A 27379-nucleotide genomic window follows, 5' to 3' on the forward strand; every position below is an offset into this window, starting at 1 on the left:
ATTTAACGTATCACGGGGCTCTCTGTTTCCACGGGAGCGTCATCAGGTACACGGTACCACCAATTGGTACCGTTAAGCGTTTACGTGGACCTGCTGAAGCTCCCTTGTTCAAAACTCGGGCTCCCCTTATACTTTTTTATGTTTCAGGCTTTACACCTAGAAGGTATTACGTAAACTAAAAGATCATGCGCTCACTCGGCTCACTCCTCCTTCGTTACGTCCAAAGTCGTGCTGGCGCGTAAAAACTCTCGCGGTTCAACGTCTATGGACGTCGCGACTATAAAAGCCTCTACGGATTTACTCCGTTCGTCACTTTTACCTCCGTCTTCGTAATTATTTATATTTTTATCTCCTTTCTCGATCATATTTATTCCACATAACATTTCTCGTCTACTCACGATGCCCACTATTCTCGGAAGCAGAACTGCGAGTTTTTACGCGCGACGCCGACTTCGCTCCCGATGGATGATCACACGCCGCAAATGCCATGCTCAAAGTTAAGATGGAACAAGCATAACGTGGTAACGTACGTCAAATAAAAACTTAATCAAAACTATCGAGATCGCAGCAAGTCATTAAAAACGTATCATTGCGGTCGGGGTTTTCCTTTCTTTTTTTTTTTTTACAATGTTTTCTCACTACCACGTAGATAGATTGGACGTTTAGATTGAACGCAATTGTTAGATCATATTTTATGGAGGTTCAAAACCCATATCTTTATTATTACTATCGATTGTCATACGTATCCGTAGCTTGACTCTAACGTATCCCCCGCCAATACGGGTTTTCAATTACTTTTGTTAATTTTTTCCCTATCCTTGGATTACGAATTTATATATGACGCTACTACTGCACATTTTCGAAAGACAATCCAATTCATACGCTTTGATAACACTCGCGGGATTCGAACCCGTTTCTAAGTACAGTCGAGACGTTTACCGCTCTGCCATTGGCTCTCATTATTTATCTCGTTGCTGGAATGACATCAAAAGTGCAACACATTTAACGCATCATTGCACAACCAACGAATTGAAAAATTTGAAAAGGTTTTTTTTTTTGTATCGCATCGAGCCGAGGATCTGTATCATTATTTCTCTTATTTTTTGGGTTATTTTGAAAACTTCAGAGGTAAGTTTTTTAATTCAAAAACAACGCACGCCTAAATCTATATTGAGTAGAGTTAAATTTCGAGAAAAAAAACCATGATCAACCACACTTGATATTTACATAAATAATTAATACGTTTATACAAATACTTTTTTTTATGTCGTAAACGAAATTAAAGCTGATGACAGTCCTCAGCTCACGACGACGCTCTAGCACACAAGACTTCAAAATGCGACTGTCGCAATGGTGTTTAAATATTACGCACACTATACATTATAAGATATTAGACACTAAATACATATATGTATACAACACAACATCTTGTAATTGTAACGAACTGCCATGCTAAATTAGAGGAAAAAAAAACTCTATTAAACGTTCCGAACCGAAAAACCTGTTATATTACAGATCAGCCATGCTAAGGGTGACACTGAATAATATATAACGAAACAAGAATAAATAATAACAATAATAAGCCGTAAAGAGCCACAACAATGAGAAACAATGCGAGCATTAGGGCATCACTCTGCTGCTCACTCTATGCCATCCGCCCGTTCGAGAGCTATGACTTTCTACTTGTAAAAATTGTCACGTGAATATCGAAAAACGTAATTCCTCCTCGAATTATTAATTAAAAAAAAGAGAGACAACAATGAATTTCAATAGATATAACAAAATCGAAGTCATTGTAGTAATTACCAAAGCGAACAACACCGTAGAAATCGATCGTAAGACCGTATCCCATACTCGCGAACTCTTGGTTGTTAAACCGAATAGTTATTACGATTAAACAAAAAAAAAAGTGTCGAAAGTGAAAAATATAAGAAACGTCGAAACGTTAAGTTGTCGGCAACGAGCAGCGACCGGCATGAGTGAGAGCTAGCGAGCCCGTAGGTTTTAAGTCGGGACTGACCACTGTTTAAGAAGAAGTGTTGCAGTAGAAGGGAGGCGATAGGCTTGACTAGAGATTAACATAAGTGGGTTCTTGCTGAGGCGAGGAGGCATTGGAGGCAGTGTTGGTATTCGGAGGCGCAGATGTCGCCCCGACTGATCCGCCACCGCCTCCAGCTCCGACCCCGGCCCCGGCGCTACTTCCCACACCGTGATGGATTATGCTCGCGTGGATGCCCATCCCCGCTCCATGCTCCACTGGGCTGCCAAAACCAACCACCAGCCATTAAAGGGGCGCTCGGATCGACATCGTCTTAATCCCACCTTAACCTCACACCGTATCGTCGTCACCCACACGCATCGACCCTTAAGAACTGCCTCTAATTTGCATCTAATCCGGTGGACGATGACGCTCGAAAACCCATCGTACAGTATACAGGCGCATATGTAATGTATATATGTATATATAGAAAATATGAAAAATATACACTCGCCGGATGCGTCTGTGGGTACAGGGTGCTGGATTATATACGTTACTGATCAGAAAATATGTCTCCCAAATATTTACGTGTGCACGAAGATCGACTGAGATTCTTCTCCAAGAGGAATTTTGTTTTCTTTAAAATTGGCTGTTCAAGTGATTCGATACTCTGTGTTGATATGGACGGATAATGAATAAGACTTGGAGAAGAAGCGAGATAAGGAAATAATATAAAATGGACTGTGCGAGGACGAAGAAAGACTGCTGATGATGTTGTTTGAAGAGAATTACTAGAGCACACGCCAGAAGGCTGATTCTCGATAATACGGTTCAAATTGCAAGGCACGCGCGCGTTGCCGTGTTATCCCGTCGTCTTCTTTGTGTATCTTACTGTGACATCCTTTAACGACCATCGACGTGATCTCAACCGTGGATTAGATTGGTTTTCGCCCCTTTAATGAGGTCCATGACATTCACAAACCCAGCCGGGAGTTGGGGCGTTTGGGCGTACTATGCATAGTACAGTAGTTACAGTAGTTAGTGGCGCTAGACGGGTAGTTTATGATATATATATATATATCGCAATAACTACAGTGTGGTTCTAGAAGAGATATTTACAAGCAGTATAGGTACTATTTTAATACTTCAGTACTAGAGAGAAACCCATTCGCTTTTTTTTTTTCTTTTTTGGAAGACACATTTTCTGACGTTTCGCACTTTCACAGTGCTCTCGTGTAACAAGTGTTATGTGTGTCGCGTGTATATATTTCTTTTCCTCAACAATTTTTTTTTTTTTTTTTTTTTTTTTTTTTTTTTTTCATTATTCCACAGTAAACGAGACATGACACACCCATGTATTGGGCGTCTCAGTTATTTCATCTGTATTAAAAATTTTGTCTTTTCACTTTTTACGAACGTACGTGGTTCCACATCGTACCCCATTATCGTACCGAAATCGCGTACAAAGTTTTCCCTTACCCCCTTCTTCACTTCTCTCGAAAGGTTAACTTCCACGATTACATGTGGATGACGAAAACGGAGTTCAACGTGAGAATGTTAACGATCGTCGAAATTCAACCGTAACTATGAGGTGTCCCGTAACTGCATTGTCACGTGGACGACAGTCGGACGTTAGAGGGTACACTTGAGGTCTTTGATCTCGACGATCGCTTTTATTAGCAACTATTGACAAGAAACGAGACGTTATGCCCGATATGCTGCTCCAATTGTTAAAACGCAGGCTCGTGAAGAAAATAAGAAGCACGCGCCCAGGATATCTTCGTGCTGGCCAATCAGAATTCCGAATGCTTTGCACCGCGAGGAACGGACGAGACATCGTTAAAGAGCAATCTTCTTTGTATTAAATATAAAATGCCTGAAGAATCGTTCCTGATCGTTAGATCGTGATTTGCCATATCCAAGAGACTAATGAATCTAGCGTAGTTAGTGTTAAAAAAAGATAGTACCATTTCAAGGAAGGTAATGTCTGGAAATTATTATTATTACTTTATGAAGAACAGAGCGATCGAAACTTCACTTAAATTGACAAGATCAAATATTTGAATAGTAATCGTGATTACGTTCGACTGGTACAGCTGGCGCAGGAAGATACCCTCGAGTCTCGTGACGCGCGTTTAGGCGTTTGTAGAAACGTGGAAAACTTCGTGGAACTACGTGCTAGACGTAAACTTTCATAGAATTATCCATCGGCCTAGCCCTTGGATAAATCGTATTTACAACCGGCGCATAGAGATTGTGCAGAATTTGATGGATAAAAGAAATTGTCCTCGAAAGGCCACGCACATAATATATATACATATACATATATATGCGTATATATCATCTGTATATGAAAAATGGCGTCGCCCCAATGCGAACGTACCTGCATGGTTTGCACCATTGACTTTGTTGATCTAATCCATATCTGGCTCGGCACTTTTTCATGTTGTTACCTAGAAAAGAGAAGTCTCACTTTAATATCAGGAGTTCATCCTCGCATATGCACAAAAGCACATACATTACGTGGTTTGGGGCGGAGGAGGAGTATAAAAATAAGATCGAACACGAGGATCAAGAAGGGACCTATAATTTAAGATTAATTCTCTATAAATATATTTTTTTTTTCTTCGAGAATAAAAGGAACGCACAAGAAAAGTTCAAAATGCTCTATGGTGTGTCATAATAAAAATTCTATAACCGGGAAGGAAGAAGATTGTAGTGTGCATTGCTGGCGGATGAGAAACATTTAACACTGGGACGATATGCATTGTAACTGATGAGACAAGACGAAGTTCATTATCGACAAAGTAAAATTACTGTCCTCGCGACTCGATCGATTGATTCGCGAATAATTGCAATTGCGATCTTACGTGTAGAAGAATTTTTTTTAAAAGGAAATCGCAAATTGGTAAAACGCGATAAACTCAAATATAAATATACGTAAGAGAGAGAACGAGTGCTTGTGGAAGACTCGTTAGAAGATATCGCGTGTCAAGAGGTACGAGAGAAAAAGGGAGAGCTCGAGCAAGTAGGTAAAACAAAATGGAAAAGAGACGAGAAGTTTGATCGTTGTTTTTAGTGTCGACGATTCGCAAGGAATCCTGGTGGCTCGAAAAAGTCTATATATAGTATTACCTCTCATATATATACATATATAAGGAGAGAATGAGAGAAAGAGAGAAAGAAAGAGAAAAGACTCGAAGTATGTCCCATAGGAACGTTAATTAAGTCGAGGAGGAGGGGTTTTAGGCAAGCAAGTAAACGTTGTAGGCATGCAGTATATGTTAATAACGACGCAAAGTACCAGATGACTACTTCTGTCGTGATTGCATTACAAGCTTTAGGCATATTAATCTGGATGTAAGCTTGTAGGCATCGTGAACGAAAAAAAAAATTGTATAGGGTTTCCAGAAATACTTGGGTGAATAATTATAGAGGTAACGAAAAACAAAATCGAGGATCAGGCAACATTGAAACGATCAAAGGAAAAAATGTATAATTGAAAAATTGAACAGGAGAGAAAGACTGAGAGAAATTAAACGCTTAGGATTGTCTGATTGCGGAGTAGGTCCCTGTAAAAATGCAAGATGGCCAGCGTCCCCAAAGTTGTATACGTAATTAATAATAATAATAATTATTATAATAATTATAATAATAATAATAAATAATATATATATACACACATACAATATATATATATATATATAATATATATAATATATATGCGTATATATATATATATATATTTATATATATATACACACACACATACGTGTGCAGGTGGCGTATACTCATTAAGTGCGTATACGCAGTTGTGCACACGAGTGTATACGATATAATGAAATACATATATGTATGTATATGTATGTAGGTAATATATCGACCCAAAACCCCGAAACGGGGAAAACATGCAACATAATGTAGTGTAGCAATAATAATGTAAAAATGTAATAATAATAATAGTATAATATGTAATATAATGGGGGGGAAGTGGGGGTGGGGGTGGGGGATTGTAAGAATGTGTGGAGTGAGGCATGTGGGTACCTCCAGGATCACTGTTTGTGTCTTGTTTGCGCTTCCTCTTCTTAGTTCGGTTGGTATTTGCGCGGGAAGACCAGTCAGGGTACAGCTGCATGTGCAACTGTCTCTCCCGTCGTGCCAACTCATAATACTTGGCCTGTTCCTCTCGCCCTAGCGCGTGCCACTACCGAGAGAGAACCAAACACTTTTGTCATTGCAATTGTACAGGACTGTGTCTAAACAAATATTTAATCAAGAAAATCACTATGCTACTGCCGCCACCCGGTATATTTGCCTTTACTCAAAAGTTAGGTCATCTATAGGAATCATCGTTCGCTTTAGTAGCCAGTAACATTGGGGTCCCTACTTTCCGTTTAAAGTGCTAGAAGAACAGCCTAAGTTGCCCCCCCCTCGGTTTGCACCAACTTCTCCTATTCCACTATATTAATCTGTTTATCTATGCGTCTATTATTCGCATCTATAATCTTTGCCACGTATTCACGCATCCACGCATCCTCGGTATCGGTACATAAAGGTTACAGGGTGTCTGATAGAGCTTCCGGAGGAAGGTCCGCGAAGCTTACGACTCGTCGCTTATTTACGGCGTCACTGCATAAACCCGTCATGCAAGGTAAAATAATATTTTTATGCATCATTCAGCATCGTTTGATTGTGCCACGCGAGCGACGAGCTTTGATTTTGACGTATAAATTGATCAATCGACACGCGTAGCCGATAAATCTCTGTGAGAAAAATATGAGCGCGATATATTGGACAGTACTAACGTAAAAAATATTCCATCCGTGCAAGGCATTTTTGTTCCTCTCTGCATAATGTGAAGTTACGTGAAAATAGAAAATTTAACGAAAAAACGGCGCGCCGTGACGTTGCCGACCGACGGTCTTCCCTAGTATTTTTTTTTTTTTCGGGTTCTTTTTCGAATTAATAAAACCAAGTAACACCGGCCACAACGGGAATTGGGTGTTGACCTATCTGACACTGCATACTGCACGACGGAGACGCAATCTGCGATGGTTTAGCAGGGTTCGCGAGAACCATGTAAATAAGTGAAGGTCACACGAAGGGAGAGGGAGACCTGAGGTAGAGGGATACAGTCGCGCGATATTAGCTTGGGATGGAGATATAAGGAGATGCTACAAAGATGCTAGATGCACATGGTGCAAAATCGATAGTTACTTCACTAAAATATGTCTGGCAAGCGATGGAGAACGAGATTGGGAGCATCTCGTTAATATCGCGCCGATTAAACTCGAGGATCCGTATATAATAGCCTTCGGCCCAGACACGACGCATCCTGGATCTACCAGACATCCTGTACAAATTTCATATTCTTTCTTTTCAATCTCCGAGACGAATACCGCTTTAGGGAGTTGGCCAGATAAATTATTGCATTCGCGATGTCCGTTTTCTGCTGCCACATTCCACAATCCCCACAGACAATCCAATCCAATCCAATTCAATTCAATTCGTAATCCGCTCATCAAAGAGAATTACAGAAAACAAGTGACAAAACAAAAAAAGAAACGCACAGAGACTTTGATCGTTTCAATCAACCAATAGGTACTAGTAATTATTATAATGATTATTAAGGGCCTGCTGTTCTAGCACTGGAAAGTGGTACCTCCGGTGGGATCTGCGGAGCGCTCTTTCTTCCTCTTCTTCTTCTTGCTGCCGTATCCGTAGTTATCCCTGGCACTCCAGCCGGGGTAGCGTTGCTGGTGCAGATGGCGCTCCTGCCTGGCCGCCTCATAATACCTCGCCTGCTCCTCCCGGCTTAGCGAGTGCCACTGCGTATCATATCCCCAAAACCTTCAGATTTACATTCTCACCGCTCCCTCTCACCCTGTGTCCCATCATATCTTTCCCCTACTTCTCATCCTGATCATCCCTTTTCTCCTTTTCTTAAACTTCATTCTAATTCTCACTCTTATCCTCTTTCTCCTTCTTCATCATTATGAATTCTCTTTTTTTTCTTACGACTCATTAACCTCTTTCCGAGGGACACATCGAAATAATCGCCCCCTCCCATACCACCCGTCCGTCCCGTCCCAACCTTACCCTTACCCATTGTCACTCTCGTGTGACATCAATGCTCTCTTTCATCGGATCGAGATTCCTTAGATCCCACCTACAATGCACTATTGCTACCCAAGTACTGCGTAAACTTGGTACTTAGGTTAGACGTCGAACGACGCGCCGGCCTTTTACTCTCAAGCGTTAGACGCATGCGTTTTTATAGCAATTCTACAGTTTCCGAATCGTTTCCTATGCAGCGACTTCGGAAGGAGTCAAGATTTCGATTGTCGAATCGTAACGAGAACGAGCACACAACGACTAGACTATTTTTCCTATTGTTCAAGATGAGTTGTCGGAACTACTCTTAGCCTTGTTGTTTATTGGCAGACACATTTTATGATCATTTAAAGAGAAACTGTTCGAAATCCTTAATAAGTGTAATTGAAATTTTATTTCAATTACTTTATACTGCTTTGTGGAGTTGCGTAAGAATTATAGTAGATTCTCTTGTAAATGATACTATTTTACTTTAAACATGAATGTACTGTGGTAAGTATACTGTGTGCTTTGCATTCAATAACGAGGAAGCCTTATTGGCAGGAGCAAGAATGTTTCATCAGATACCTTGATAGGGTACTGTTGTACTGTTTTGTTTGTGACTACTTTGAAATGTCAGAACAGTGTAGCAACGTAAATCTAACCAATATTGGTATTTGCAAACTAAAGAGACCTCAATGTTAAGTTATTTGAACCAATAAATTACATATTTAAGTCATTTCACACAAGAACCTGTTCCTTTATTATCAAGTGTATGTTGGCTTGATGAATTTATTTACCAGTTACCACGCAAAGGTATCCACGTTCTTCAAAACGAAATCTTGACCCTAAAAGGAACCGACTTATCTTACATCATTAAAAGTCGCGAATGAGACTTCTTTTTACTTATGACATGTATTGTAAAGTGAAAAGGAATTGAATTGCGAGCTTCTACAGTATTCTTATAAAGGCCTGAACATTTTGATGTAAGAAGAGTCACTGTTCCAAGCAGTAAAAGTTCTCGATTACGTGAGGTACTCACTCGTCTTCCCAGGATTTGGTTGATTGCAGCACTTTCCTTTAACGTACATTCCGCAACGACTTTCGCCCTCATCTCCTTCATATATAGCATAAATGCGTTCAAAGGCTTTTTTATGTGTGGTTTCTTTTTGTCTATCGAAACAGTATTGAAAGATGTGAGAGCTTTTGATAAAATTATGTAAATCTCAAAGCAATAAACTTGTCACACATACCTTGATTATTTTGTTGCCCTGTGTCTTGTGTCTTTGTGTTGTCTGTTGCTAACGACGTCGAGTTTTTCTGCTCTATCGTAGACCTGTAACAAGATAATAGTATTTAAGTGACACAATAAAACGGTTTTTACAATTTCATGCTGATACAATGTGAGAGATTACCGTTTAAAATAAGTTTGCTTTGTTTCATGATTTGTGGATTCAGGTTTTACAGAGGATATAGGATAGGTCGCTGTAGAATTTTGAGAGTTACATAGTTGATCGGTCAAATTGGTTACTGGACCATCGAAATAGGGTTGTGGCATTGTTAATGGGTTTCTCAAGAAATTCTGTGGGACGGACCAACTCATTTGTTGCCACATACGATGTCGAGCTTCCACCATAGCAAGCAACTGCATGAAATTTGGCTGCGTACTAAATGGTGGTGGTGTAACACTTCGTGGTATAGTCATGTTTGACATTTGCATTAGACTACTCATGTAAAGAGCCGTTAGGATCTTATGATCTGCAGTAGGCAAATTTGAATTGCTTGTCTTGACAGCATCCTGTACTATCGCCATATTGTTATCTATTGTTTCTTCTGTTGTATCCTTATCGATGCTCTTTATTGAACTGACTATATTTTCATCGATGAGTGTCGATTCCCTGCCATTGCTATTTTTCTTTATCACTAAATTTAATGGCTCCAGACACTCGGGCTCCATTGCCATGTAAGATTATTTTATTATAGTGTTCACACCTACAGCGCTAGCAATAACTATATTCTTGGCACTTGATCCACCGATGACACACAACTTCAAAAAGATCCTCAGTCATTACCAATCTTAAGGTCATCAAGCTCTTCATCACCAATATTATTTTACAATATACAGTTCCATCCAGAAATGCTTATCCTAATTTTATACTGGCCAAGCCAAAATTATTTATGATCTTCACAGTCACCTCCATTTCAACACTCTCTTTATCCCCTCCTCAAGCAACATTTAATCGAAATACCTCAACCCGTTGGTAAAGAATAACAAGTAAATCTAGCTTGCGGTTACTTTAGCAATTTTATCTCGTTGGCATTGTCAGAATAAAATAGCAGACAGCCGATCCCATCTCATTCCAATCAGACAGACTCGTTCTACCCCCCTCACTACCCCACCTCTTTCACCAATTTTAATGGCTCCATCGCCATATGCGATATTTAGCATTTATGTCCGTCAAAGTCGTGCTGCACAGACGACCCGTGCGGCTGATTCTTCAGTTATTAAATCCCCGCAGGATGTTCCTAGCGGGGTGGTTTATAACACGTCGCGACTACTTCGCGAAACGTCGTCGCTAATATTGCCGCGGTGTTTCCACGATTGATTATCCGTGATGGGAGGTGGGTGCACGAGCCATCATTGCAATTCATGGCTCTACAACTACATCTCGTAGTACCCTTCCAATGTATAATTCGTGTGGGGGTGAAAATCGCATTTTTTTTTGGCGGGATTCGTGGCGCTGCTGTCGTGGCAGTTTATAGGGGTGGCACTTGATGCTACGCGGAGCCTTTCGAATCACCCTCTCGGTTTCCGATGTTTCATAGAAACAAGCCATACTATGTGACTCCCTCCCTTTTGGTTTTTCGTTGGATATTCCCCCGCTTCATCTCGTTCTGTGAATATTATTTTTTTTCTGCTCTCCATAACGATCGATCTCTGAAGTCATGCCTCGTGAAAGCTTGTAAATATTTCGTTTTTCTAAAATCGACGTTAAAACCTTCCACGACTAAATGTCCTCTTGATATTTTCACTTTTCTCCTGTTCAATTCGTTCTCAAGAATCCTTGTTGAATCCGCTCACACAATTTCACCATATTACATATCATGGATATTCCAGGTACAGTTGGCAACGAAGCGGCCATCATTGTTATTAGCATAAAGTCAGTATCGTAAATCTTTTTCTGTGATAGGCCAAGTTCTTCTTTAGTGTTCCGGAAAGGCTTCGGATCGATGAATTCGTCGGGAACCCATTGAGATGAGAGGAGCAAAGCTTTTAGATTCTGGCGCAACAGTAGCGTCGACACTTCGATCCGATAAAATGGTTGTCTTTGTGTACGCCTATGTCATAACGACTGACAATAAATAAACCGCAAATACTCGAAATATTCTTCAAGAAGTTATCAAGGAATTCTAAGCACTGCTATAATTAATTATCAAAAATGTCTGACGTAGTTGAAGGCAGTTGCCATTTTATGTCTTAAGAGAAATAGGACGAACGAATCGAGCAGTGTATAATGGCGTAAACCATGCAGAATTATGCAGGCCGCTAGAGATCACCAAGAAGTACTAATGTAAATTAGAAATCTGTTAAGAGGGTAATGATCAATACATAGGGAAAGCAGCGCAGACGCTGTGAAGCGGGGTTAGCTTTTGCCATTCGACAAGTGTTATTGTCGTCGATGCTGGGGTAAAAGATTCCTCGAGATGTGCTACCTCCAACGGCAATATTTCAAACTATCTTTTCAAATGCGTCAGTACCTCCATTATCATTCGAAAACTCAGGAGTTGGCAACACTTGCTGTTGGGGCTGTTATCCCTTGATGTAACCGCAGACCGATCGAATCAACATCCCCACGGCGACGTGTCTCACTTTTTATCGACGGGGTCTCTCAAGCTTGATAAAAGTTACCAGATGATTTGAGCGCTGGTAACCGACTGATAGTTTGACAAAAAGTATATTGCTTCTGGGTAAGTTCCTTGATATTCCGCTTGCATTTACCATTCGATTCACATCGAATAACCATTTTCGAAGTATAACTGGCGTTTCTTCTTTATCGATTTTCCATGCATTCCTTATCGACTCGGCGTGCGTCAACTGATTCTACTTGCAGAATTCGCCACTCCTTCCATTACACAACATCTGACGAGTCTTCGATTCTTTGGTTCACAAAGTTGCAGGCACAGGATGACGAGAAGTGAAGTGGATAGGTATATTAAGGGATCCATGATCTCGGGATTCTCTGAAAGAATACTTTGTCATTAATTTAACATACCTATGATTATGATCCAAGGTGGAATGATCAGCTTTCGGCGCTGAAGATACCAATGCGTGTGACGCTAACGCATGTGCGTGCGGACTTAGTCCAGGATGAGGTGGCATAAGACCCGTCGGCGAAAACCGGTAGAGATCACTGAAAATTTCACAAAGTTAGTATAACGAGAAATATTACGAACAACTAAACCTTATGAACTATTACATAGAGTAATAATTTTCATCGTACACTGACCTTGGTAAACTAGAACTTGTAATGGGTAAACTCGTAGGATACGGACTTCGGAAGCCAGCACTCGCTGGCGAGATAGGGTACATGCTTGGTGTATGCCTGAAATAATTTATAAGCATGTACATGTGTCATTGGCTTATGCGGTACATGAGTAACGGAATTCGATCGACATGTTCTCTTAAAATATAGTACAAAATGCTATGTGCAAGGCTGTAGATATTAGACAGTAGTACTCCAACATTTTATTGAATAGTTTTCTGACGTTATTTCGACTCTTATTAAAAATCTGTATAATAGCATATACAATACTATAGGATTACAGGGCGACTCTCAGATCCTCTAAACTCTTCTATACGCTTTGGAATACATGAAAATATAAATGAAGAGATGAATCTCCCGAGGGAAGAGGCTGTTCTTCCTAATTGAGAAAAGAAGAGCTAATCACCCGTGAAAAATCTCAATTTGCGGTGGGTCAGGCAGAAAGCAAATAACAAGGAAGGGAAGAAGGCTTCTAAGTGAGCGAAGTAGTAAGGGTGTAGTAAGGGTAGTAAGGGTGTATTCGGTCTAATAGACCGGAACTGAGAGGATGACCGGTTGACCGACCGCAATCCTTGGTACTTATCTCGAGATTTTCTTGGAAACTGGACTTGAATGCGAATATCCAGAATACAAGCAAGCACTATTTTGCTTTGCTCCACCACTTGGCCTGTTGGACTTACCCGCCACCGATCTACCCTACATATTCCGTTTGAGCTTTCAACCAGTTCTAGGTGAAATTCTGAATAATGAATTATTTGCATAGTTAGTCGCCCTTTAGAAATGCAGCACGAGTCACAGGATGAGCAATGTACATATACGTAAATTTACATCCTTCGTCAAAGCTGATTTTTTCACTCCTCAAAAAAAAAAAAGATTTTATAACTCAATCTTGCATTTTTATTTTTACATAAAAGAAATCTGTCCTTTTATTTTTAGAGTACTACCGACAACTTGCAAAAGCTTACTGCACGTGATATATTCGTATATTCTAATTTCTGTAAGCCTCACTCACCACGAAGCGGCGACTTGCGTCATTTCCGGACTGAGCATGGGGTAGGGGTATTGTCCCGTAGAAAAGGGGTACATTGGCGCTCTCGTCAGACCTGAAACACAAGAGTAACGCTACAATGACACCAAGGGATCAGAGTTAATTGGTGAAAAAAAATTACCACGTTTCACATATTCACCTGTAATAATGAAAAAAAAGTGTATGTTAATAGTAAATGCAATTTTTGTTTAAGTAAAATTACAATCGGCAGATTGTAACTAACGGTATTAATAATTTTAATAATCTGCTACACACGGCATAAGTATAAAAAGCCGTTCACCTACGGCTACCAAAATACCGGGCATATTTACATTGGCGGTACGTATTAAACAAATCTAGAATAAACATTATTACAGGAAGATCAAAGAAAAGCACGTTGATAGAACGAACGAAGCAGACTATGCATTTGATATCGATAACGTTCGGTTTGCACTGCAAACAAGCAACGTACTCCGCTCTGTCTGTGCTCTACTATTGAACGTTACCCCACTGGTTACTAGCCACACCCTCCTCGCGCAATATCCGACACCCGGTATATAACGTAGAAACGGCCAATTAGTTACAATGATTATTACTATCGCGTTTCACCTACTACCGTAATTCCCCACCCGTTACTTAAGCATATTAATTGTCCCTGACACGGCGATCCTTCAAGGTCCTCTCCCCCCTCCTACCAGCCCCTCTTTATCGCTTTATCAATTATCAACTACCAAAATATCTGCTTGGTATCAATTCGCGAAAGATCTATAATAATCAAGTGAAGTATCTGTAACGCAAGGATCTAAAGATCGGTTTGCTGACCTGTTAAAGGGTAGAGAGGGTTGAGAGAGAAATAAAGGATGTAAAGAGCAGGCGGAGCCACAGCTTCACCAATTATCGAAAACCCACAAGCGTCGATGTAGCGATTGGCTGGCGAGTGAAACTACTACGTGCTATACATAAGGTCCTACTGCGATAGTACATAAGGGTGGTAGGGATTTGAAGCTGTTGGGGTGGGTGAGGGTACAGAGGTTTGAGGGTCGAAGGCTGAGGACTGGATAGAGTGAAGGCTGGTACGCGCGCCTTTGCTGAACGAAATAATTGGCTTCATAAGGGCCGACAAGAGCCCGGGGTATCGGGAAGCCTGGAACACTATGACGAGGCCAATACTTCTCGCGTCTGGCTTATGAATACTTCGAGATACACTTTGGTATCCTACAATCTCGCCGTCTCTCTCTCTCTCTCTATATATATATATATGTACTGCTATTCAGTTGGCTGGTTCACACTCTTTTTACTCCCTTGCCCCAACCAACTTTACCCCTGTATGATTATTTTTTATTTTTTTTTTAGCTAGAGTCGCTTGCGTGTCCTCGAGGCGAATTAGGGTGGGGCTTCAGGACCCCGTCGGTTAGCCAACGCGTGGTTTTGTGCGATAGAGCCACTCGAGCCCTGAAATCATAATTAACGGTCCACCCGTTTTCCGTAATGAGACTGTCCTACCCTCTGTGAATATCCCTCGGACGTTCACTGAACTTGTCTTTTTTTTCTCAGGGCGATACGACAAAAACACTCGCGTTACACCAATTCATAACGATAGCGTGACGATTGGGACGTGATATGAGCAGTTTCGAGTGAGGTCTGGTATATTTTTCAAAATTTAGTACAGACTTTTTTTAATAGGTTCACCGTGAATGATTATGAGGCTGTCGATGGTATTTTCGGTATATTGAGGCAGCTTGGAAAATTTGCTAGGGTTCAACTTGCGAACGAATCGTTTCGCATGAAATGTGGATTCTGGGAAAACTGCAGTTTGAAAATTTAAATGTACTCGATGGTATGCGAATTCTCACGTATGAGCATTTTATTGAAGTACGGAATGGATTTTGTATTCAGCATAGCGGAAGGCCTGTACCTATGCCGTCACTTTACTTTGAAAGCGGTAATTTCAATTTAACAAAAATTTTTAAACACACAGGTACGTGTTTATCCTACTAGATTGTCATTAGTATGAAAAAAATTATTTTTTTATACAAATAAAAATCTGTACTTTTCATTATGGAATGCTTCCGTCATTTATAAAAACGAAATAAAATAATGCCTCTCTCTAAAGACGTTGCGGATATCATCGAGGATGTCGGTTAACCTGATAAGTCGAAAGATCTTTAAGGTATCCAAGGTCCAAGTGTAGAATCAGAGTATAAAAGGGGTAGATCTAATCGACTAGACATCTCCATAAACCCTTACAGGTATATAATGGCAGTTCGGAAACGGATGGATGGGATTTTGGACTGACTGAGTTTGGGAGGGGGGAGGGAGCAGGTTGGAACTATGGGAGAGGATGAAGAAGGGTGGGAGAAGGGAACGGGCGGAGGTACGTAATATCCTGGCGAGTCCGCGAGCTCTGTCATGTGTGCTTAATCACTTTCCAGTCGACTCGGCAGTCTGCAACCCCATTATCGGCGTCTCACCACCCGGAAAATTACTCTTTTATTCCCGAACAACCCGAAGTTCCGTGTGCCGCATGCGGTATGCGGCTTGCATACTCGACTTCGTCGCTGCCAGTTTTCAGCATTTTGCCTCGCGTCCGTTTCTATTCTATTTCCTTCTATTAGATCCCGAAGGAGGAAAAGAAAAAAAAACGTTAACGACAGGTTGACCGTCGTTACACAGCGAACGAGAAGGAAGTGAGACAGGAATTAAAAGAAATCGAAGGAATTCGATAAGTACGAGAATCGAATGAAATTTCAGTGATTATTATTTTTATTAATAATCAGGAACAATACTAACCGACTGATCGAATGGTGTATTCTAGTAGTGGACCAATAATGTAAGGTTGACATTTTTCAAACCGAACTGCGTGAGGTAGAAAGTGCAAGCAGTGCAAGGTGGTACCGTGTTATGCGATTGTTAAGCTCAAGCCTGGTACGAACGACACCCTTACTACCCTTACTAACCTTACGACCCACGCCACCCTTATCGCCCTTACATTCTAGCTGAACTCATTAATCAGCAAAACCTGATATCAATGCAATAGAGTGACGCGTCAATCCCGTCATGTCGGATATTATTAATTTTAAGTCAATTGTCGATATTTATTGGAAACTCCCTCGAAGCCCCCACAACCGTGCCCACAATTCTGCTACATATTAATTCCATTAGCCGTACGACTTAGCAGGCTCAGCCAATCAGAACCAGTTGTTTATCATCGTCATACAAGAGGTGACGACGTTGCTCAAAATTCAGTTAATTAGTCGTACACCGAACGACCATCTATATAGCCATTGACTACTAAACTAGAAGTTTTGGAATTTTCATCACAGGGTCTGTTCACACGAAGATTCACAAACCCGCGATCCGATTACACTAAAATTATCATACAAGCTGGTTCACCTAACCTAAGAATGTTGGATAAGACATTTTTAGATAGAAAATAAACAAATTCATTTTCATTCATCGAAACCGGAATTATTCAGAGCGTACATATTAGTCTTCAAAATTCAGGGTTGTGCGATTGCGCAATATATGTATATATAGGTATACAGGGTGTTCGTTATGAAACGCACTGTAGTAATACCGTTGCATTCCTTGTCAAATTCTAAGGAATACGTGTATTTTGATTTTTTATTTCATGTATCAAAATTTCGAGAAAATCAAGGTTGAAGTTGCAGTAACGCGACCAATCAGAACGCGTTTAAACGGAGCGTAGATGACGTCGCAAGTCAGCCCACAAGGCCTGCTTACACAAGGCCGATAACACTAAGAGTATCGTCTCTTGTGTCTTACTCAATTACATGCAGATAAACAGGGACACTACGACGATACTCTTAGTGTTATTGGCCTAGTGTAAGCAGGTCTTGCGGGCTGGCTCGCGACGTCATCTACGCTCCGTTTAAACGCGTTCTGATTGGTCGCGTTACTGCAACTTCAACCTTGATTTTCTCGAAATTTTGATACATGAAATAAAAAATCAAAATACACGTATTCCTTAGAATTTGACAAGGAATGCAACGGTATTACTACAGTGCGTTTCATAACGAACACCCTGTATACCTATATATACATATATTGCGCAATCGCACAACCCTGAATTTTGAAGACTAATATGTACGCTCTGAATAATTCCGGTTTCGATGAATGAAAATGAATTTGTTTATTTTCTATCTAAAAATGTCTTATCCAACATTCTTAGGTTAGGTGAACCAGCTTGTATGATAATTTTAGTGTAATCGGATCGCGGGTTTGTGAATCTTCGTGTGAACAGACCCTGTGATGAAAATTCCAAAACTTCTAGTTTAGTAGTCAATGGCTATATAGATGGTCGTTCGGTGTACGACTAATTAACTGAATTTTGAGCAACGTCGTCACCTCTTGTATGACGATGATAAACAACTGGTTCTGATTGGCTGAGCCTGCTAAGTCGTACGGCTAATGGAATTAATATGTAGCAGAATTGTGGGCACGGTTGTGGGGGCTTCGAGGGAGTTTCCAATAAATATCGACAATTGACTTAAAATTAGCTGTATAATGTACGTGGGACAGAGTAAAGGTGCAGGATAGGGTCGGCAGAAAGGGGAGACGGCGACAGGATGCAAAAATGAAACGGATCGATGCACCATTTCTGAAACGACGGGGGATGAGGACTCTGCCACAGCCTCCTACCCACATTCCCCCGTCGTTTCTATCGACGCCGCCCTCTTGGCGCAAATTCTCAAATAAACAGGAGAGAAATCGAAAACTGGAGCTAATTAGAAATACTCGTGGAAGTACAAGGTGATGACGGGTTCTTCGATTCGAGTGTAACGCTATATGCGATAGAGGAGTGCCTGTAGGAACGATCAAGAGCATTCAAGAGGGATGGAGTCAGGGAAAGAGTAGGGAATAACGAGTGAGACGGGGATGAGAAGAGAGAGAGAGAGAGAGAGAGAGAGAGAGAGAGAGAGAGAGAGAGAGAGAGAGAGAGAGAGAGAGAGAGAGAGAGAGAGAGAGAGAGAGAGAGTGACCGAGTCAGCCAAGGAGTGAGAGGAAAGAGGAAACGTTCGCTCGTTTGCAAGACAAAGAACTGCGCCGCCATATACGAACTCGTAGTCGTGCATAAACGCTATCAACCCCATCTACATATTCTAGAGCAGGCGAGCGCGCGTATCGTGATACCTACAGTGGGGTGTACAGGGTCTTTCAAATTAAAGTGGATACGAGTCCCGGCAACCCGGGCGTCGACAAACGCGAATTACGCTTTCGAGAGCGTACCTCTAGCCGATTTCTTGTATTTTCCATTTCCTTTCTTTACAATTTTTTTCTTCGTTCTTCCAGGATTTACGTACTGGTAATTAGTCTCAGCAACCATCTCGCACCATGAGTTATATAAAACATCACATATTTTTAGACCAGGTGAAAGCACGATATGGCAATCGTTTTTTTGGGATTTTTTAAGAAAAAAAAATTATTTCCACGATAAAACGAACGAATTTTACGTAAGATATGATTAAATTGAAAATTGATCTTTTACTCGTCATCCCCGTATTTTATTCTATTCCTATGAGACAATCACGCATGATCCAACTCTTCTACCGGATATTCACGTCTTCGGGTTTCTGGCAGGGGTTTATATTGACTGTTGATGGTACCGACTGGAAGGTAGACAACTGGATGGTAGAAGAGGGTAGGGAAGTCAAGAGAAGCTGTAGAATGAAGGGTGGCTCCCGAACCCCCTTGACCCGGCTCCAGAGGGAGACTGCATGCCTGGCTGATTAGCCTAATGGTAGGTCCTCTCCTCTTATTCTCCTACTCGACGCCAGTTCGCGAGCCTCTCCTCCTCGTACTTTCTTCTCCTCTCTTTTCAGCATTTTTCACTACCCTTCATTCCTCCTTCCAGCTTTTTCATCACTAAAGGTAAAACTTCCCCCACTATGTTCCCCCTTCAATCGACCATCGCCGCAACCCTCAACTCGATAAGAAATATTTCTTCAATTATATTCACAGATGTATCGATATCTACGAGGCACCGTTTTGCGTTACCCCATATCGCGATGATTCTACATTCATTGCTTTCGCGTGGAAATCAATTTTTAACTGTCGATTGACAAAAGTTATTTGGAAAAATTCATTCGTTGGGAATTCAAGTGTCACGTGTCATTAATATTTCTTTTACCAGACCAAGGCGTTGTCTAGGATTATAATCGAGACTTTCATATATGAGGTTAGTTTTTGTTTACATTATTTTAGTCTGTTTACAATATTTACAGCATTTAAATATTTACATCTTTCGATAATTACAGATCATATATATCTGGTTTTCTGGTTCTCGTTCAATTTTTAACTTGATGCGAGTACTAGTAATCACGGAAAGAAGGTGCTATCTGGATCGAGAGTGCGATATGCATCTGGTACTCTTACGATCGTGATATTATTATTTCTTAAAGATTTTATCAACTTTTTTAAAGGGGAATGACGATTGTCAGAATTTTACAGGGCTAGCTAACTTTGAGTTACCGTGCAGAATGATATATAAAATCAAATTTTAAACGTCAACAATTTATGGGTATATCGGTGAAAACAAATGTTTTTAAGAGAGTAATTACTTAATTGTAGGTAATGTGTCTGATTTGTTGATTGTCCAATGAACAGCAGTGACTATTCGTACAACTTTGAATATTATAATAAATTGAAGGGTAGGTGCAAAGTGCGTAAATATTAAAAGTGCACAGTGTGGTTCGTGATTAAAATTTGCAGTTGTTTTTTTTGAAATTTCAGAAAAAGTAAAACGCAAATTTTTTAGTAATTTCACTGCTAAGTTTAATCATGCAACGTCCTGTTTTATTGGTTTTTGATGTAAGTTACAGCAACTTCCACCTCAGCCACCACCACCATCCACCACCGCCCACATCCCGGTTTCTCATATATTTTTTTTTCTTCAATTTATTTTGCTTTTCAGCTAAAACGCCTCCACCGCTTCAATTGTGTGTGCTAAATTTGCAGTGAACAATTAACAAAAGCGTATGAAATTAATTTGTGTAATGTGTGCGTCATTCTGCAGTCTCAACGTACCACGAGGGAATGCTATTTCAACATTTTATCCCTTTTCGGTTTAGCGAATCTCCGCGAAATGAAATGATTTTGATTAACTCTCTCGACACAATATACAACGCCAACATAAATAACTCGTCTCGTTCCGTTGCTATTCAAAAGTCTGCCCGTCATTATCAGTATTACCTTTCGCGTTATCATTACTACTCAGTATTTATCACGAACTCGTATCGGAATCCGATGAGTAACGAACGCATTAGAGCGGCAAATGTATAAATAAATATTGCCGCGAAATCAAACGGAATTGAAAAGGTAAAAAAAATTGCATACATAATTTTACATATGCAAAAAGACCTAGTAACTTTCAATAAACAAAACTATTTTCAGTATATTAAAACTCTAATCCGTTAATTAGTGAACAACAAAAAAATGTTAAAAACATTCTATTATCGGAATTCGATGTATGAAAAATGCATAAATATATCTGTGATATATATAGCGTGTGGTCAAGACGCGCGCTCGCGCTCATGTGTGCGCGCGCGTGTATGTACAATATATACACGTATGTATGTAGAGGTGTGAGTGGCGAAGCGGAGCTGACCTGTGGAGGCTGCTGCGGCAAGAAGTCGTTTCCAGTGTGTGGGGTGTGGGGATGGCCCGTGGGGTGGCCAGTACTCACCGGCCGCCGCGGCCGCCTTCCCAGCGTCCAGTGCCCCATACGGTGGAATGCCCATGTGTGCTGGGGGTGGTTGCGTTAGGTGGTCCCCATTGGGGCAGAAAAAGGGTAGTCCACTCGGATGCGTCCCAGCCAGGCCCATTTTGCTTGCCTGGAACAGAAAGGTAGATACGTCGTTGGTGAAGGTTTGCGTCATCTGTTGCTCAGAGAATAATAATTGAACGTAGAAAAAAAACAATTGAAGGAGGCAAAAAGAACATTCAGTCGAACGCAGGTAATTATTTGAAAATTTGCAGGATTTTGAAAATTGAAGAAATTCAAATAAGACATATTTTCCTCTCCCTCGAATATTCGTGAGAGTAAACTGTGTCTTGGTTCATCTTATTTTCTTATTACGTGTAAGATATTTTAGGGAGGATCGAACGAGGGTAAATATATATTCGTTACTGTTCAGGAAACAGGAGTGGTGGGATAGTGGGATTTCATGTAGAAGCGCAGACGCGTGTTCCACTCTGAATATCCACTTAGCAATTTCTGGCTAAATCGCATTATGCACCCGAGTTAAATTCCGCGTGCAGCATAAAATTGGATGTTCGCTATTGTAAATTATATTTCAATGGATGAGCTGAAAATGTTCGATGATCTTCACGAACGATGGCGTTCGTTTAAATAAAACTTCGATATAACGATCAGTTGGCAGCCATGTTCTGAGCTGATGGATGACAAGACACCTGGTCCGGGACCTTATTGCCAGTGTCCTTCGCTAACTGGAATCCACGGCCTTGCGTTAGCCAAGGACATCAGCAACGCAGACAGCAGCGCAGGAAAAAGCGCTCTCGATGAGATTAGCCCGAGCCTTAAATTAAACAACAGCCTCTCTATCTCGGCGCGTAGCGCTGCGACGATCAATAGAGTAGTTTGTCGCTTATCAGCCGGTGCTTACCATAAGGGCGGCGGTATCGCGCATTGATCTGGCCGCCAGGAGAAGTCCAGGATCGAAAGGCTCCCTCTCCATCCAGAGAAGCACGCGTGAGAGGAGCTTGGCGGCCTCGTCGGCGTTGGGTCCTTCGTCCTCGTCCTCATCGAGGTCTTCCTCGTTCTCCGATACCTCGCTCTTCTCTGCTTCCGCGATTTCATTCTTGACGCGCTGCGCGAGTTTGCTTTCGTCATCGAGCATCCAATCGGCCAGGTCGGAGTCCCTGGTGTCAAGGCCAGCGTCGTGAGCGAGATTCCGCAACTCCAGGAGGAGCATCCTGTCGGCATTGTGATCGGATGCTCGATGAGGTCTCGGAGACATGGTCACGCCTGATGGCGGGTGCTGGGTATCATCTTGGTTGTGAAGGATGATCCAGCAACGAGTGAACGTCTCCGAACGGATGTCCAACCAAGCTTGGTGAAGAGCGACAAAGGCCTCCTTCAGAGTGAACTTTTTGAGATATCGCGCGAGACTGTTTCGACAGTTGGCTAGTCTTGCCGAATAGACGCAGGATCCGGAGAGAATGGTCCCCGCGAGGCGGACGCGTAATTCGGCCTTCACGAGTTCTGGCTCGAGACAGTCGCTGGGGATGACGAAAAGCCGTACGAGACCATCGGCCGTGACACATTCGTTCTCCGGTGGAAGGTAGTCGGCGCTCTCGGCAACCAGGATGGCTCCGTCGGGATGCATGGCCAAGGCTGTCACTGCGAACTCATGATGGAACCACCAGAGGAAGAGATCAGCTGTTAGGGAACCTCTACCACCACCCGCGTAAACGACAGGCTGGCTGAGCATGTTCACTTTGCTTAGACAACGTGGCCGCCAATGTCGTCCAGCCACGAGGAGTCTAGTCCGATGACGACCTTCTTGATCCGCTGCTCCCACCACCCAAACCCTCTCCCCATTCTTGGCACGGAGTCCGGGCAGGTCACGCCAGTCTAAGAAAGAAACATGTGCGAGATAGATTCTACTGTAATCGTAGCCTTCCAAGGCGGATTTAAGAGTTTCGATTGGCGCATGCGGGGCAGTCGTGGTGGTAGCGGTCAGAGAGGAGGAAGTTACCGAGTTGACCTCGGAAGAAGAGCCAGTGGAGGGTGACTTCACGGAATTAGATTGTGCTCTTGTCGTGCAGTACCTTTGTTCCCACTTTCCGGTCCCATCGGTTCCTCCGTTGTCTTCGAGTTCACCGGACAGACCTTCCCCGAGGATTCCAGCCTCCGAATCCCGCGTCCCCATGCCTGCTGAACTCATCTCCTCCTTGGTTCTCTTGGTATCGGAAGAACCCTCCGAGGTAAGATATTCGGCCAGTTCCTCCAGCGGTTTCTCTTCCTCCTTCTTGACCACGGAATCCTCTTCGACTTCAACTTCCTCATCTGCTATCTTTTTTAAGTTTCTATCCTGATCTCTATCTTCCTCGTCCACCTCCTTCCCCTCGTGATCCTGACGCACCACCCGATCAGCCTTATACTCCAGAACGCAATCCTTCCGACGTCGAGTCTTAACCTCTGGTACCTGGTAGTGCGACGTAGAAAGATGATTTCGCCGTTGTCTCTCGACCCAGCGTACCAGGGCATTTTCCAGGGTCTTCGTATCCAGGGGTTCGCGCATGCGCGTCGCGCATCGACCCTCGCGCGGTGCGGCTTTCCCCGTCGTCGTCTCCCCGGTTCCTCGATCACCTCGATCGCTTCGTTCACCAGCAGCAGCAGCAGCAGCACCGCTGTGCTGCGGAGTACGCACTTTCCGCCCTTTTCTAGCCACTTTGCTACGCACACTCTTGCTACCCCTCAGCGACATAATCGCAAGCGTTTCACGCGCGGCACCCGTCGGCAAAACGTCCTGACTACGTTGCACTGCATCCAGCGAGCCGGCCCGCTACTGAACGATGACTGAGCGGCTGCGACGCAGCCGTCAAAGGCCGGAGCGGGAACTAGAAGGCTTTGATGTACCACCGCCCGACGCGCACAAAGCAAAAGCGGCCCCGGCTCGTTGGTTGGCATGCCACGCCAGCGGGGAAGGACGTCTGGATACTGGATATCTATATCTACTAACCGATGTACAGTCTCTGTCATAGGACATCCATTCACTGAACTACCCACCCACGCATCCAATCTTTCATCTCTCCTCCTACCGTATTTTACAATGATTTTACACTGGCTGTACCTCTACTGTGTATTCTATTTCAATTCGTACATCGCTGCTTTATCCGTCCTTTACCTTGTTTATTTATTACATTTTAAATAAACTATAAACTCATCAAATATCATTTTCATGCGTCTGATAAAGAGATTATGGTAATTACCTGCTATTTACTGTGTATATTTATATCTTGTAGTATTTAAAGTTTATCAGCTGCGCCACTGGAAGTCCACGTGACGTATTGATATTGTGAGATATTTTTAATTGGTGTCGAATTCGGTAATTCTATAGGGGTTTACGTACAGGATCCCTAATGCAGAGTGATGTTATATTGGTCTACCTGACAATGGTACTTAAACGGTTCTTGGTCGAGTGTCAAGTTGTCTCACAGCTGTGATCACTGGTATATCGGGGTTGAGGATCAAAGCAAAGTACGTAGATCTGCCGTGTGATGCACGTTGAATAACAGACGGCTACAAAACATTTGTACTGATTAATTCGATATCATGAACAGAAATAATATATATATTGGAATATAAAACAATTGGAAAAATAATTTTCGATATTCTTAAATTCTGTTTTACCGACGCAGTTGGGAATTTTTTTAAATTAAATAAGTAATACTATTATTCAGTACTGCACGATGGCTACCGATACATGAGAATATTTCGAGGAATAAATAAAATGTGAAATACCTTTATACTTGAAAACTAAATATTATGGAATATTTGCAAATCCCCTCGACCTCTCATTTCCCCATCTAATTATTAACGTATAGGCATATAACAATTGCGCCCACATCAAACGCCGTATGACCATAATGTTTGTCACATAGTTGCGCGACTGATCCTCAGGCGTACGATCGCATTATCGATAACTACCAATCGAATTATGGTATCTGAACAGATGATAATTAGAAAATTAAACACAACTAACGGTGGGTTATTAAAATTTATCAATATCCTTTATAACACTAATACACGAAAGTGCAATACTGGTTACGCCATCTTACACGATTTAAGCATTTATTAATGCATACATTGTTAGAGTCATTGAAAATATATATTGATTTACGAAAAAGAGATAAATTTCTACAATTATCAAATTAGATGATTAAATTACGAAAATATAGATATTTTTTAAAGTGAATAAGTGTACGCCAGTGCTGACCTATAGTCACTGAATAAATTTCATAATGACGGTGTACCCAATATGCAGGTACCTTTATTCGAGGGTAGCATTGAAATTCGTATATTGTTCTACAAAACATTCGTTCTGGTATGAGTGATATATTTTTTTAAATTGAAAAGGGTCTTTATTTAATTGTAAAAAAATATGAGATTTAAAATCGTTTTTGTGCGGCACCGTTTGCTAGCACGAAAAGCTGTTAGCAGTGGCTGCTATGCTTTTTTATTTTTTTTTTCTTATTTCAATTTCATTTCACGTCAATTTCGGTTCCCTCCTGCGATGAAAGAAGCTTCCTCGAGAGTCTACGAGGACCGCGTCGAGTCAGGAACTACGGGCTACAAGCTCTTGAGGAGAACAACGAGGAGAAAAGAGCTCCAATTATTTTCCTAAGTCTCATCGAACGAAGCGTGTCTCCGGTGGAATATTTAACATTTCCGGTTGGCTAAATTTAATATTAAAAACAAAAAAAAAAGAGCAGACGACAAAATAATGAGAAAGACAAGAGTTACTAATTGTTTGCTATCCATTACTCGTTTATCGGTAAATATTATAGTAAGTTCACGATAAAAATAATTTTCACGCGTGACACGAAAAATATTCTCGGAAAATCAAGCGATTCTCTAGTACACTGTACGTATCACGAAGTGTACGTAAACTGAAATATATATATATATAACCAAAAAAAAATATATAAATAGTTCACGAGACAGTAATAATATGCATACACAGTAGATTTATTTTTATCAAATACCCAAGTAACACTTCGTCACCAAAAATACAATATTTTTACAATTTTCGCGCGCGTAATATTTGATATTCGTATTATTATAGAATTTCAGTGACGTCATTCGCCAAAAGAAATAAATGCATTTTCGCAGCAGCCCGTCACGAGTTGGCTATTAGGGACTTCAACATTTGAAAACGAAGTTCGCATCCAAGCGAGCCTTAAAGTGTTAAGCGGTATTACGAAGTGGCAAAGGGTGCGGGTATAAAATGGCAAACCCGGAGGATTACGCGTTAACGGTATGCAGGAAAGGTGAAGCTAGTAAATCCGATGTAGTCATCCAGGCACCCCCTCGTGCTTTCGTGAAAAGGTGAAACATAAATTGGTCCCGTTAACAGTAAGTAGATGCATGAATTATTCGAAATACATTAATCCGGCTGGCTTCCAGAGAAGTTCCTCCATTTTCCCCAAGGGGAAAAAGGACGAGAGGGGCGCGAGGGGAGGGTTGGTAATACCGGCAGAGATGGAGGTGGTACGATGAGGGGAGAAGGAAGGACGGGGAAAGCTAACGGGTGATACGGCGCGGGGGTGCTTCCTGCCCCTTCAGGGGGCACGATGAAAGAGAAAGAGAGAAGCAAGACAGGACGAGGGGTTTCGACATAGGGGGTGCGGAAAGAGGGGGAAGGGGGGTCAGGCATCCTACGCGGGGTGCAGCGAGGACGCTGAATGGAGCTGGTATGCTCAGAGGCGGCTGTGGCCAACCCCAAGCTGAGTTGCCGGGGCAACGCGGGAGGCGTAGGCAGGCGCGGAGGGTGGTTGGGACGCCGTGAGGGGTGGTTCCGTCGTAAGGAGGGGGGAGGAGGGGGGCAAGGGGGGGGAGATAGCGAAGCCGAGAGAGACGGACGGAGAGGGATACTCGGATATGGAGCAAAGAGAGGGATGAAGACAGTCGGGGAATGAAAGTGGGATGATGGCAGGTACGTACCTATGGGGGGGGGGGGAGGGGGAGGG

General features: G+C 42.0%; 1 protein-coding gene across 9 annotated transcripts in view; it reads right to left on the bottom strand.

Moving 5' to 3' along the window:
* Positions 1-27379, bottom strand: part of LOC107269034 (protein pangolin, isoforms A/H/I/S) — a 131008-nt gene that overhangs the window by 5428 nt on the left and 98201 nt on the right. The window contains exons 1-10 of one of the 9 annotated variants that reach the window (XM_025086340.1): positions 23456-23619; positions 22288-23258; positions 21270-21495; positions 13628-13718; positions 12580-12675; positions 12346-12483; positions 9325-9407; positions 9114-9244; positions 7641-7806; positions 4362-4431 (exon numbers count right to left, since the gene is read on the bottom strand). In XM_025086340.1, coding sequence (XP_024942108.1) covers positions 4362-4431; positions 7641-7806; positions 9114-9244; positions 9325-9407; positions 12346-12483; positions 12580-12675; positions 13628-13718; positions 21270-21495; positions 22288-23258; positions 23456-23480 — 1997 coding nt within the window. In that variant the 5' untranslated portion in view covers positions 23481-23619. Of the gene's footprint in view, positions 1-2020; positions 2262-4361; positions 4432-6022; positions 6183-7640; positions 7807-9113; positions 9245-9324; positions 9408-12345; positions 12484-12579; positions 12676-13627; positions 13719-21269; positions 21496-22287; positions 24293-27379 lie in introns of those variants that run through there. The other 8 variants (XM_015742434.2, XM_015742435.2, XM_015742431.2 and 5 more) reach the window with 8 other exon arrangements.

This window comes from Cephus cinctus, unplaced genomic scaffold (genome assembly GCF_000341935.2).
Source record: "Cephus cinctus unplaced genomic scaffold, Ccin1 Ccin1_scaffold0597, whole genome shotgun sequence".
Classification (NCBI taxonomy): domain Eukaryota; kingdom Metazoa; phylum Arthropoda; class Insecta; order Hymenoptera; family Cephidae; genus Cephus; species Cephus cinctus.